A 13,812-nucleotide genomic window follows, 5' to 3' on the forward strand; every position below is an offset into this window, starting at 1 on the left:
ATTGACTACCAATCTTAAGTCCTGGGCCGGTCTGTAATGGAGAAAGTGATCTTTCATGTATTCTGGACCCCAGATCCAATCTGTCAACAGTTAGACTGTATATTTGTCTTGGGCGGGAATAAGCAACCAGTGCAATTTTCACAGAACTAGTGTAAAATTTGACCTCCTGGCTGCCCTGATCAATAGTCCAGCTGCTTCATTTTGCAGTAACTACAGTTTCTGATGCCTCTTCAAAGAGGCAAGGCACAACCATCCAATCTGGAGTTTGCCAGAGCACAGACGGAACCAGAGCCTTGATCACAACTGGATCACAGAATGTAGATCATCCTGTTCCATGAAGGGCCATGGCTGGCAGGGTCTTGGCCAGTGAGATCACTAGAGCCCCAAGTAGCAATGCTGTATCAGAGAACACCCTTACACTTTGGACCTGACTTCTCCGGGGGGGGGGGGCAACCCTGTCCTTGACAGGCTTCCTCACCACTGACTTGGCATACATAATACCTCCATCTAATATGGACTCAACTTTAGTTTGTCTGCCCTTATCCAGGCCTGTACATCCTCTCCTGATTCGGATGGAATGGGGAGATTGAGCTCAGTGCCATGTGCATACTGATGACACCCCACTCCACCAGCTTCAAATATAAGGTGAATAACCGGGAATACAAAATGGAACCCTGCGGAATATACAATGGGGCACTTCCCATGGTGTTCAGCAGTTGCCCCCACCCCCATATCATGCACTGTGCTGAAGCTGAACTTAATTTTTGCATTCATGGAAGTTCCTTTTCAACAACGAAACACCTGTTTTCCAAATCTTCAAGATCACTTTTGGTCCTGTGTGATTTAAAAATCCAAAGGGAAGGAAAAAACCTGAAACTAGAGTATTTTCAAAAGGAGGAAGCCCATCCCCACCAAAACTGAAAAGGACAACAGAAAACTTCAGACATGTAGCATTTAAATACAGGGACATGGCTCAAAGATGGAACAGACTCCAGAGCATCTCCCTCAAAACGAAATCCCTCAGCACTCCAGCAAGGACCACGTTCCTTCATCTCCACCATGATCTCAAAGGGGTGGCTTCTCTGCTTTGGCCTAGTGATGATGCTCTGCTTCACTGAAATCTCATCTCAGGACTGCAGCCAACTTCGCAGCTGGCTAAATAAAGACAACTTGAAGCTTCTCAACAGCAAGATGGGCTCCACAATTCCCCTACAATGCATCGGCCATGTGGCCAATTTCTCCAACAACGAAGGAATCCACAGCCACGAAATCCAGGGGGAGGATGCCAAAGCAGCCACACAAGAAATCCTCCAGCAGACCCTCCACATCTTCAGGCAAAACCACAGCCAAATGGACTGGGGTGAGACTTCCATAGCTGGTTTCCAGGCTGGTCTGCACCAGGACATTGAGAAGCTGGGACAGTGCTTGGGTGCAGAGAAGGGCAACAGCATCCGACAGCGGGTGAAAAGCTACTTCAGAAGGATCAACGACTACCTGAAAGATGACGGGTACAGCCTGTGTGCCTGGGAGATTGTCCAGATGGAAGTCCGGCAATGTTTTCTGCTCATTGACCAACTCCTCAAAAGGACAGGAAATTCAGGTACTTGCATGCTTTTAAAAATAATGTTTGTAGTTAGAACTAAAGAAATAGAAATTCCAGGGCAGCCGCTCAGCTTAGCAGATACTACTTGCTGCAAACAGAGAAGACTAAGGTTCCAACTAGTTCCCAGTTAACTGAGGAGGAAACCACACCCAGAGAAGACAGGTGTGTCTCTTAAAAAGAAAGGCCACGTCTCCTACAGGGAAAGCATTTCAAACTGGATAATTAATGTTATGTACTGAGTTGAATAGGATCCAAAATGCAGCAGTCTGATTGGTCCTAGAACAATAGGATCCAAAATGCAGCAGTCTGGTTGGTCCTAGAATCCAAAATGCAGCAGTCTGATTGGTCCTAGAACAATAGGATTCAGAATGCAGCAGTCTGATTCGTCCTAGAACAATGCAGCAGTATGATTGGTCTGCAGGAACCACCCAATCCAGCTCCAGATGGAAGTGAATCCACAACCTGATTGGCCAACAGGAGAATTCCGGAATTAGCCAATCACGTGCAGCCCATTGTGTAAATAATGTATATAAAGCAGATACTTTGGGGGAACTTTCATTCCTCCTCCCACTATGAACTGAATAAAGAGGATGAAATCCACTCTCGACTCCGAGTGTATTTCAATTAATCTATTCTCTTCTTCATTCCAGCTTAACCTTCAGTTGGTGCTGCAAAGAAAAAAATGGGATGAAACAGCAGAATGGAATTGTGGCTTGAAGAGGGCATCCCAGTTACTCAGCTTTCATTAGATTCCTCCAGCAATGCATTCCTGGAAAGCAAAACAGCTGCTTCCTGTTCTTCTGCACCTGCTACTGTTTGCCAGATGCAAAGTGGTGTCTCCAGGACGGAAGTCTGTGTTTTCCTCGGTATCAAGAGAGTTTCTCTTCGTGCAGAAAAAGCACTCCGTTCCTCCAGCAATGTGTTTCTCAAAAGCTAAACAGCTGCTTCCTCTTCTGTTTCATTTGCTGCTACATTGTTTTGTTAAGTTAAAGCTAGTGAAGTGTGATTCTGAAATGTGAAAATGCTACAGGGAAGCCTTACATGGAAGATAAAGGTTCAAAAGGGAAAGGGGAAAAAAAAAGAAGATTATCCTGTACTGTTTTTCCACCCTCCGCAATCTTCTCTTTACCTGCGGGAGGGATATAGTTTATATTTCCTTAGACTGATTTTCCCTTGCAATGTGTTCTAGGTGGTATTCTCTGTTCACACGGGGCGCTAGGACAGGCATGGCCAATGCTACAAAAAGACCAAAGATTTGCCCCAGAATCTTCACAAACATGATGAGCTTCTAAGGCAGAGGTATAGGTGTTCCTTGACAGAATATTAATTTTATAAAAATCACAGATCCTTATTCTTAAACATCTGTGTTTGGAAGGGCTAGTGAACCAGTGGAGGCTGCCAATCACAGAAACTGGTCAAAACAGATTGGGGGGGAGGCCACAGGAAGCTACACAGTGATGGGGGGAATGGGGGGGGGGAAATAACATTTTACCCCTTCCATAGGTGAGAGTTTCCATGCAACAACACCACTCGTGGAATCTCCAATGTACCCATAATTTAACGCATTCTACAAAAGCAATAAGTTCAGGATTAGGTTGGAAAGGCTACATACAAGCACAGATTTTCCAAACCTAGGGCAAAATTCGTAGTACGGTAATAATTTATTTGCTAAAGGAACACAGTGATTTATGCAGGTCAAGCAGTCAGAGATGCAAGGATCTTAAGTGGGACAATTATTCTTCAAAGAAGTGTGCCAAATGAAATGCACTATAGACGTACGTGATTTCTGTTATTTAAAAAAATATTTATTTTATTTATATAATGCGTGTGCTACTTTTATTTTATATTTATTTATTATTCATCTGGCTACGTCATGTCTTTTATTGTATCTTTTCTTCACCGACTGGAAATATCAAATGTTCTTCCTATTAAAAGCTGCAACATGGGTCAATGGAATGATTTTGCATGTTTGAAGGGCATGACGTGCGGGAGCTACGAGAGTTTGGCTGCACATGATGGGGACCTCATATGTCATGTTGCAGAGGAAGATGGGCAGAGGAAGCATGACTGATCTGTAGGTGAGGCTTGGTGCTTCCATCATGTAAGGTCTAAGGAGAAAACTCTGTGCCTCCCTCAACAGTGAGGTGGGTGACCTGATGAAGAAGGCACACATTGCACAAATTCCTTCCAGAGGGATGCTCAGATTCCTGTTTTAAGCATTACAGAGGGGAAGACAATTTCCTTGTTCTTTGTCTCCCTTTCCCCATGTTTGTAGCCATTCACAGTACACGTAAAATGGTTAAGGCTGCAATCTTAGTCCCATATATCCAGGAGTAAAGGGACGTGGGTGGCGTTGTGGGTTAAACCACAGAGTCTAGGACTTGCCGATCAGAAGGTCAGTGGTTCAAATCCCCGTGATGGGGTGAGCTCCCGTTGCTTGATTCCTGCTCCTGCCAACCTAGCAGTTCGAAAGCACGTCAAGGTGCAAGTAGATAAATAGGTACCGCTCTGGTGGGAAGGTAGACGGCATTTCCATGTGCTGCTCTGGTTCACCAGAAGCGGCTTAGTCATGCTGGCCACATGACCCGGAAGCTGAGATTAGTGCCGCAACCCCGGAGTTGGTCACGACTGGACCTAATGGTCAGGGGTCCCTTTACTTATCCAGGAGTAAGCCCAATAGAATTCAGTAAGACTTATTTCTAAGTGGGCATGGTTAGGATTCCTGCTGCAGCCTTTTAAAATATCTTTTAAAACTCAATGACAGATTGATATTATTTTAAAAACTACTACAGATAAATTGGGGGGGGGGGTGAAACAGGATGAATGTGTCATTTTCTTTAATTTTCAAGATTTTATCATGAAGTTAAAATAACAATCCAGTAAGAAACATGAAATAAAATGGAGAAGAAGAGAAACAGAGACAAAACACTATTTTAAACAGCCAAGGCTTACCCCCCAAGTATTCTGGGGTGCTGAGGGTTGCTACGGAACCCCTGTTTCTCTCAGAGAACTACAGAATTGACCAATCCATCCCTCTTCACAGAGATCTCTGGGGATTGCAGTTCTGTGAAGGGAATTGGGAGGGGGTGTCTCCTAACCACTCTTAGCCCCCCTGACAAACTACAGCTCCCAGAATTATTAGGAGGGGAAATCATGACATTTTGAAGTAGTAGTTTGGGACTTTATATGTATGAGGTGTCAGAGAGAGGAGGAGGAGACCTACGTGGGGAGTGGGTTGAGGACATAAACTTCCATTAAAATTGCAGGTAATAATTTCATTTATAATGCAAATTTAGCGGGGGGAGACGTTGACCAGGTGGTCCGTGTGCTTGAAGGAAAAATCCATCAGCCCCTGCTCTTAAGAGCTTTTGACCTTTAAAACAGACAGCCCTTCAAATATAGACTGTGCCTTTAAAACAGAGGAATATGACCCCCACAACAGGAAAAAGTTCCTCATCCTTCTTTGACAGCATTGCCACACCATGACGTTTTTCCGCAATAAATGACGCAGTGCCTGTTTCCGCCACCAGATGGCTGCACCCCTACATCCCCACCCACCCCAAAAGTTATGCTTAAAGTTTTATAGGCTGGAGGGGGAAAGCAGGGCTCCGCTTGCTTCATAGAGTCCTCCCAGATCCTGGCGCAGAAACCTTGCACACCTTTCTAAGCCCGGGGTTTCTGGCCCCGTCTTCAGACGACCAGGTGTGCGAGATGGGAAGCGAGTCGACAGCCCACCTTCAGCCCAGGTGATCCCGGATGCGGCAGGAGCTCGTCTGAACGCCTCCAAAAGAAGAAGAAGAAAGAACCCAAACCCAGGAGGACTGGACAAAAATCAGGAGGATGCAATAGTATCTCGCACATTTAAAATAAAAAAAATTCCTTCCAGTAGCACCTTAGAGACCAACTACGTTTGTTGTTGGTATGAGCGTTCGTGTGCATGCACGCTTCTTCATATACCATGCACACGAAAGCGTATACCCAGAACAAACTTAGTTGGTCTCTAAGGTGCTACTGGAAGGAATTTTTTTACTTTGTTTTTACTACGGCAGACCAACACGGCTCCCTACCTGTAACTCGCACATTTAAAAAACCGGGCGGGGGGAGGACTTTAAGCGAAGGGGGCGTGGCAAGGAAAAAGAGCCATTTTTAATTTTTTTTTTAAAGGTTTCCCAGTTATCCCGGCCTGTTGCTAGGGGACTTACTTCCATCCAAATCCAAATTCCACCAGACGCAGCAGCGTCGGCTCAACATCGCTGGGGCGAGAGGTCGTTGCGCCCCAGGCGCATCTCCGGGTTGCTGAGGCTCCGTGGATGATTCTGCTACATGGATTCTGGCTGCTGAAGGGACCCCTCCGGGTAGACGGTGCTGATGCAGGTAATACTCTGCATTTTATTTTTCCACATTCCCCCTTCCCCTTTTAATTCTCTTAACCATGTTAACTTAGATAGCCGTCCACCCATTTCTCCCCATCTCCTCGACTTATTGCGCGATAGTCCTTGGGTGGAGCAGACATCCCGCGCCAAGGGTTTCTTAAAAGAGGACCGCAGCGTCCAGATCCGTTTGTAATTCCTGAGCAGAGCTTTCCTCTTCCCTACCGAGACAGTGAAAGGTACACACGTTTAAAGCGGGCACACACACACACACACACACACACACACACACACACACACATCCTGGGAACTCTAGATTATTAAGGGTGCTGGGAATTGTAGCTCTGTGAATTCTCTGAGCTGACGAGACCAGGGAGAAGAGTTGGTGGAAGAAGACTGGAAGAAATTTAAAGACTATTTGCAGAAATACTGTAAAATTAATGAATGTTAAATTGATGTTGGATTGAAAATAAGTGGTATTGGTAATAAGAGTAATAAGAATATGCAAGTATGGATTGATAATGGATGAAAATATATAGTTATAATAGGTTAAGATATAGAGTAAAGATAAATGAAAGAGGGTAAGGATTTGCTGAAATGCTTTTCTAAACGGGAGTACAAAAAGGGGAGGTGTGAGGAGGTCAAGGAAATAAGCAAACGAGCCTAAAGATATGGAAAAATGGATTTGTTTTTTATTTTTTTATTTTTAGCTATTTGTCCTCTTTTGCACTTTGTATCTTTTCTCTTCCTTTTTTTTATGTGTGCTTTTTAGTTTGTTAATTTTTGTTTTAATTTTCTTTATTCTGTAAACCTATGTTTTTTGCAAAACCTTAATAAATATTTTTTTTTAAAAAAAAAGAATTCTCTGAGCTGAGCTGTGCTTTAAAAGAGTATGATGAATTCCCTCATGTTTAAGAAAGACTCAGTATCCAGTGAGTTCTTGAGCCTGGCATGGGGGAGTGACGCACCCCTTCTTGTCCTTCACTTCAGCAAAATGCCTTGGGTTGGTCCTGGTTCTGACACCCTTTATATTTTGCTTTCTCTGCTCCTTGATCAGAAGGGCTGCTGAAACAGGACAGACCACCCAATTCTTGTACAGTGGTATCTCGGGTTAAGTACTTAATTCATTCCGGAGGTCCGTTCTTAACCTGAAACTGTTCTTAACCTGAAGCACCACTTTAGCTAATGGAGCCTCCTGCTGCCGCTACACCGCTGGAGCCTGATTTCTGTTCTTATCCTAAAGCAAAGTTCTTAATCTGAAGCACTATTTCTGGGTTACTGGAGTGTGTAACCTGAAGCATATGTAACTTGAAGCGTATGTAACCCGAGGTACCACTGTATTATTATTTTTTGCATCTGCTAAAACCTTTTCATTAGGCAAGCCTATCTAGACATGCACACCCTGCATGTATTTTGACATGTAATTATATATTGTAATGTGTGGTTTTTTAAGCTGCTGCTTTTATATTTCTGGGAAAAAAATAGATCAACTTGTGTTTTAACCTGCTTTTGTCCGCATCTGTCTTGTTTGTTTTTATTTTGTGTAAACTACTTACACGATTAAGTGCTATCTAGGTAAGGTAAAGGGACCCGTGACCATTAGGTCCAGTCGTGGCCGACTCTGGGGTTGCGGTGCTAATCTCGCTTTACTGGCTGAGGGAGCCGGCGTACAGCTTCCGAGTCATGTGACCAGCATGACGAAGCCGCTTCTGGTGAACCAGAGCAGTCCACGGAAACACCGTTTACCTTTCAACCAGAGCGGTACCTATTTATCTTCTTGCACTTTGACATGCTTCCAAACTGCTAGGTTGGCAGGAGCAGGGACCGAGCAACGGGAGCTCACCCCGTTACGAGGATTCGAATCGCCGACCTTCTGATCGGCAAGCCCTAGGCTCTGTGGTTTAACCCACAGCACCACCCCTAAGTGCTAACTAAATCCTGTTAAATAAAGGCCAGAGGTCTGAACTGAACACTTGCAGTGTGGCAGATGAGTGTGGTTTGGGAAAATCAGGCCTGTGGGACAATTTGGGATCTATTTAGACCTGTGGACTAGAGCGTTCCCACCGCTGTTCTAGGGTTGCAGCTGCTGGAATCTCTTCAGGTAGCATTCATTCAACTCAAGGTGCCAGGTAAGATTTCCCTTTTTGATGTAGCGCCAATTCGCTTGCTTGCACTATAAGGCAACCAGTGGGTATTCGCTGAATTAATTGAAGCCTTTATTGTGTGCTGATGGTGCAAAGTTTATTTTCTAAACCTGAATCTTCTCTTCACGATGCAAACAGAAAACTGTCATGTTTTTCTGGGTGCAGAAAACACTGGCAAAGTCTTAGGAAGAGTGGATTAAATTTAATGATTATTTAGTTAAATATGTTAAGTTAAATTACCGTATTTTTTGCCCCATAGGGTGCACTGGCCCATAGGGCGCACCAAGTTTTTTTTTTTGGGGGGGGGAATAAAGAAAAAAAATTATCCCCCCCCCAGGTGCAGGGCTGGGGCAGGGGAAGCCCGAGCTTCCCCCGACCCCAGCCCCCAGAACAGGCTGCTATCCGCAAGCCTAGGGAGCCCGGTGGGAAGTGCGGATAGCTTCCTGAAGCCTGGAGAGCGAGAGGGGTCGGTGCGCACTGACCCCTCTCGCTCTCCAGGCTTCAGCGAAAGCCTGCATTTGCCCCATAGGACGCACACACATTTCCCCTTCATTTTTGGAGGGGGGAAAGTGCGTCCTATAGGGCAAAAAATACGGTAACTGAAAACAGCTTGCAGATACTTAATTGACTTTATTTAAGTGATGAATTAATATGTTTAATTTCATAATGTGAAGGATGTTTAAGTTAAATTTTATAAGAACTGCGATTTGGAAAACCGTTAAAAGGATATGCAATGAAATTCAACCAAGGGGAAGCGAGGAAGTCACTTAACAATGTTAATAAGTGTAATTTTCAATAAGGCTATGATTTATGTTTATGATTTATATTTGTTTGTCTTATGTGTTTGTTTGTTTATAATGTTGTGAAAACCAATAATTTTTTTTTTGGGGGGGGGACAAAACACTGGCAAAGTCAGAAGTTTTGTTAACTGAAACACCTTCTCCATATTACATCAAGGGGCTTCACATATTGCTGTTCTCTCCCGTGCATTCATTGAACCCGGGGGAGGGGGTGCCCACCCACTCCCTATATTAATGCATTTGGCATTAGAGTGAAAGGGGACTTGAATATGTGAAGCTGCATAGAGGAAATGATGATAATGATGATATTTCTATGCCTAGGAGGCGGGTGGCACTGTGGTCTAAACCACTGAGCCTCTTGGGCTTGATGATCAGGAGGTCGGCGGTTCGAATCCCTGCAATGGGGTGAGCTCTCGTTGCTCTGTCCCAGCTCCTGCCAACCTAGCAGTTTGAAAGCACGTCAGTGCAAGTAGATAAATAGGTACCACTGCGATGGAAAGGTAAACGTCATTTCCATGCTCTCTGGTTTCTGTCACGGTGTCCCATTGCATCAGAAGCGGCTTATTCATGCTGGCCACATTACCCGGAAAGTTGTCTGTGGTCTGAAAGTGAGATGAGTGTTGCAACCCTATAGTCGCCTTTGACTGTACTTAACCGCCCAGGGATCCTTTACCCTTTTTTAACCTTTATTTCTATGCCACCCATCTGACCTGTTTGCCCTAGCAACTCTGGGTGGCTTCCAACAAATTAAAACACAGTAAGGCATCAACCATTAAAAGCTTCCCTTCAGATGTCGTCTACAAGTCAGATAGTTGTCTATAATATTACATAGTATTACATAGTAATACATAGGGTTCACCTGCCTGATTAGGAACTAATTGCTAATTAGTTGCTAATTGCTGAACTAATTTTTGGATTCTGTGATTCAAAAAAACTTTATATCCCCCTTCTCCTTGCCAGTTTCTCCTCCCTGCCCACCATTTTGCTACTTTCCCTCATGAAATGTTCCAATGGAAAGCCTCAGAATGAAAGTGAAGCCGGATGTGTTCTTCAGCTTTGAGGCTAATGCAGAAAGATGACCAGCTGTGGGGAAATTCAGAAATGACGTGTGAAAAATAAGTAGAGAAATCTAAATGGGGAAATGTGATGTAAATTAATAGGCACACACCCCTAGCTCAGTAATGCATCACTCTGTGATATTTCTTTGCCACATTTTACTCTGAGTAAATGACCTGAGGGATCCTTCAGCGTGCAACTTAAGGGTTTAATTCTGCTAGTGTCTATGTCAACTTGCCAAGAGGGTAATAGGAGGAGTTGCTTCACCACCAGTCAGAGAGCAACATTCTATTTGCTGAGGTAGCACACGTTCTGATTGGCTGTGTAGTTCTAAGGGAGTTTTCCTCCGTCTGTTTGGTTTTATATCTTGCCGCTACGCACAAGGCCTGAAAGAAAGACAAAACCTCTTAGTCTGTTTCTCTTCAAATCATGCCCTGCTTTGTTCAGTTTCTTCCGTAAAGTGGTATCTCTGGACTCCATCTGTGTTATTTAAGCAACTTTGCTAACAAAAGCTCCGTTCCATTGCTTTACCTTCCTGCAAATAGAAACTGTAACTTCAGAAACGTCCGTTTACCAAAGGCTGGCACTGAGCAACACAGACATCTTTGTTAGACTGTCTTTTTTCTGCTACAAAAGTGGGCAGCTTTGGGTTCTCACCCATCCCCACGCCAGGAGAAGCCTATATTCTAGGAGTATATAATAATGGCATCACATCCTTGAAACTGAATCTGTTTTTTTTTTTTTAAATCTACTCTATTAAATATTAAATCGGGAAGACCTTTGTGCCATTTAAAGGGCTTAACATTCCCCACACCCACCCGCCTTGCCTCTCCTGGAAGCAATTAACAAATGACAAAGTTGAGCCAAATCAATACTAAAGCCTTTCGTAAATGACTTGAAATCAGATAGCAGAGATAGGTGCCCAACGTGGGCCAGAGAGCAGTGAGGTTGCTGAAGTTATAATAGCATGTCATTGGCACAGTTCTAGAGGCTATGAGGACAGGTGTCTCGTTACCTCAAAGGGCCCCTAATTTGTGCAAATCACCACTATGGAAAGTACATTTAGACTACAGTTTTGGACTACTGCAATGCGCTCCATGTGGGGCTACCTTTGAAGGTAACCTGGAAACTACAACTAATCCAGAATATGACAGCTAGACTGGTGACTGGGAGTGGCTGCCGAGACCATATAACACTGGTCCTGAAAGATCTACGTTGGCTCCCAGGACATTTCCGGGCACAATTCAAAGTGTTGGTGCTGACCTTGAAAGCCCTAAACAGCCTCGGCCCAGTAGACCTGAAGGAGTGTCTCCACCCACATTGTCCACCCCAGACACTGAGGTCCAGCTCCGAGGGCCTTCTGGCGGTTCCCTCATTGCGAGAAGTGAGGTTACAGGGAACCAGGCAGAGGGCCTTCTTGGTGGTAGCACCAGCCCTGTGGAATGCCCTCCCTTCAGAAGTCAAGGAAATAAACAACTATCTGACTTTTAGAAGACACCTGAAGGCAGCCCTGTATAGGGAAGTTTTTAATGTTTGATGTTTTATTGTGTTTTTAATATTCTGTTGGGAGCCGCCCAGAGTGGCTGGGGAAACCCAGCCAGATGGGCGAGGTATACATAATAATTACTACTACTACTACTACTACTACTACTACTACAGTTTTATAAGGAATTATTTTGCGCACCATTAGGGGCCTCAGATCCTGCCCAGGGTGAGAGCCTGTTGGTGAAACCTGCCCCCCTGGGTGAGAGTGTGAGGTGAGTTTGTGTACCCTGGTGAGAGGGGGTGGCTTTGAGCTGCAATTGGTTGTGGGAAAGGTGTGAATATCGTCATACCTTTGTGACTTTCAAGCTGCAAATGATCGCTACCTAATTTTGCCTAAAATGCAACCCAATTTTGAATGCATAAGACCCCCTTGGATAGATGGAACATCTGTTGCAATCTTGAGAGAAGTTGTTGTTGTTGTTATTAAAAACAACAACCAGAAGGCTGAAAAACTGTCAGTCTTGGTTTGATACAACCTTTCTCTCTGCCAGTGGGGGGAGGTGTTTGCTGGGGCAATTGACCCAGGTGCATGGGGGGGGGATGTGCTGGTCACATTTCCCCAGTGAGATCCATAGAGCACCAGGCTATGTTTCAGTCCATGAGTTAAGGCTGCCATCTTTGATTCATTATGTAGGAGAGTGAACTGTACCTGTAAAAAGTCTTGCGCAGCCTTATCTTGTGTCCTTTTGGAGTCAGGCCAGGCTAGTTCAGTACCAATGTAAAAAAAGGATACATATTTCTGCAGTTTACTACTTACCTGCCAGGGCTGAATGGCATATTTTGACAACACCTTTTAAAAGCACTTATTTTTGAACCACGGGCTTTGAGTGCCTCCTCAACCCCCTGTATCACTGGAGGAAATATAGCAATGGCACCTTTTCTAGACCTGTAACAGTTGTCACCTAAACATTGCCACAAATGCTTATTGTAAAGCTCTGAAGTGGATGCTTATGGTCTCAGAGATGAATGGAAGTGTGTGTTTCATGAAGCTCAGTCAATGGAGAGAGGCTTTAGAATCCATGAGTAGTTAAATTAACAATTGAGATTGTACTTTGCAGCACCTTTATAGGATCTGACTAGTTCAGATAGGTGTTGCTGCTGTGACGCTGAAAACGCCTCTTTGAAACATCGGGTCCTGTGGAATCTTCTTTCTGGTCAGAAATTATTTGTATTAACTTTGGTTTGGGCAAATCTTTGATATCTGTGGACGTTCAGTCTTATATCACTGTGGTTATAGATGGAACAGCAGAAGTGGGTTTTGCATGCCTTTGTAGTGTGGTGGTGGTTGTTTACTGAATTTATATACCGCCCTATACCTGGAGGTCTCAGGGCGGTTCACAGAATAAAACCAAGATAAAAAAACAACAAAACACATAATAAAAATAAAAACAACAATCCAATAGCCCCCTGGTGCCAAAAAACCCACACATTTTAAAAGGGCGCATAGTGCCTAAGATACTTACCTTGAAAGGACAAACTTTAATTCACTGCCCTTTCTATATTTGAACACAGAGCATATCAGGATTAGTCTTGTTTAGATGCCTGTTTGGATGCCTGGAGTGCCTCTATTAATTCTGATGTTTAAATCAGCATTGATGGAATATCCTTATTGTTACAGTCAGCTGACAATTCCTTTTGTGTTTTCTCGCTTTCTGCTTTAGATCCGCCCCATTTAGAGCATGGTGCTGGTGATGCCCAGGTTGCAAGGGACAGCTGCCTATTCCTGCATGGCAGAGGGGTGGACTGGATGATCCTCAGGATCCCTTCCAAGTCTACAATTCTGTGATCCTCTTCTCCCAGGCCTTGGGCTAATTAAACCCCCTATGGCCTTTTAAACTGTGTGGGGAGGTATTGCTTTTCTTTGTTATCATCTTGTGCATTTATGTGTATTCTATTTTGCAACCCACCCTGTGATCCTCAGATGAAGGGCAGTATAAAAATTTAATAAAGAATTATAATAATAAATGATCTATGCAAATAAAAATGGGAAAGAAACAGCAGGAACGCAAGTTTGTCTGTGGGTGAATAATGCCAACTACATAAATCTACAGTGGTACCTTGGGTTACATACTCTTCAGGTTACATATATGCTTCAGGTTACACACTCTGCTAACCCAGAAATAGTGCTTCAGGTTAAGAACTTTGCTTCAGGATGAGAACAGAAATCATGCTCCGGCGGCGTGGCAGCAGCAGGAGGCCCCATTAGCTAAAGTGGTGCTTCAGGTTAAGAACGGACCTCCAGAACGAATTAAGTACTTAACCCAAGGTACCACTGTATTATGTAAAACTTCACT

At 44.1% G+C, this 13,812-nt stretch overlaps 1 protein-coding gene and 1 long non-coding RNA gene across 2 annotated transcripts; both read left to right on the plus strand.

The window, feature by feature from the left end:
- Nucleotides 1-1,059: 1,059 nt before the first annotated feature.
- On the plus strand, nucleotides 1,060-2,258 carry LOC114588058 (interferon beta-like). The gene is made up of 2 exons (XM_028712987.2): nucleotides 1,060-1,600; nucleotides 2,254-2,258. The coding sequence occupies exons 1-2, from the start codon at nucleotides 1,060-1,062 to the stop codon at nucleotides 2,256-2,258; spliced, it is 546 nt and encodes a 181-aa protein (XP_028568820.2).
- A 3,408-nt stretch (nucleotides 2,259-5,666) lies between these two features.
- LOC144325979 (uncharacterized) lies at nucleotides 5,667-13,518 on the plus strand. The gene is made up of 2 exons (XR_013391149.1): nucleotides 5,667-5,977; nucleotides 13,180-13,518. It is a non-coding gene; the product is annotated as an uncharacterized LOC144325979 (long non-coding RNA).
- Nucleotides 13,519-13,812: the final 294 nt, after the last annotated feature.

This window comes from Podarcis muralis, chromosome 17 (assembly GCF_964188315.1).
Source record: "Podarcis muralis chromosome 17, rPodMur119.hap1.1, whole genome shotgun sequence".
Lineage (NCBI taxonomy): Eukaryota > Metazoa > Chordata > Lepidosauria > Squamata > Lacertidae > Podarcis > Podarcis muralis.

Excerpts from the sequence above, each read along its gene's own strand:
- LOC114588058 (XM_028712987.2), top strand. The coding sequence starts at position 1,060 with ATGATCTCAAAGGGGTGGCTTCTCTGCTTTGGCCTAGTGATGATGCTC.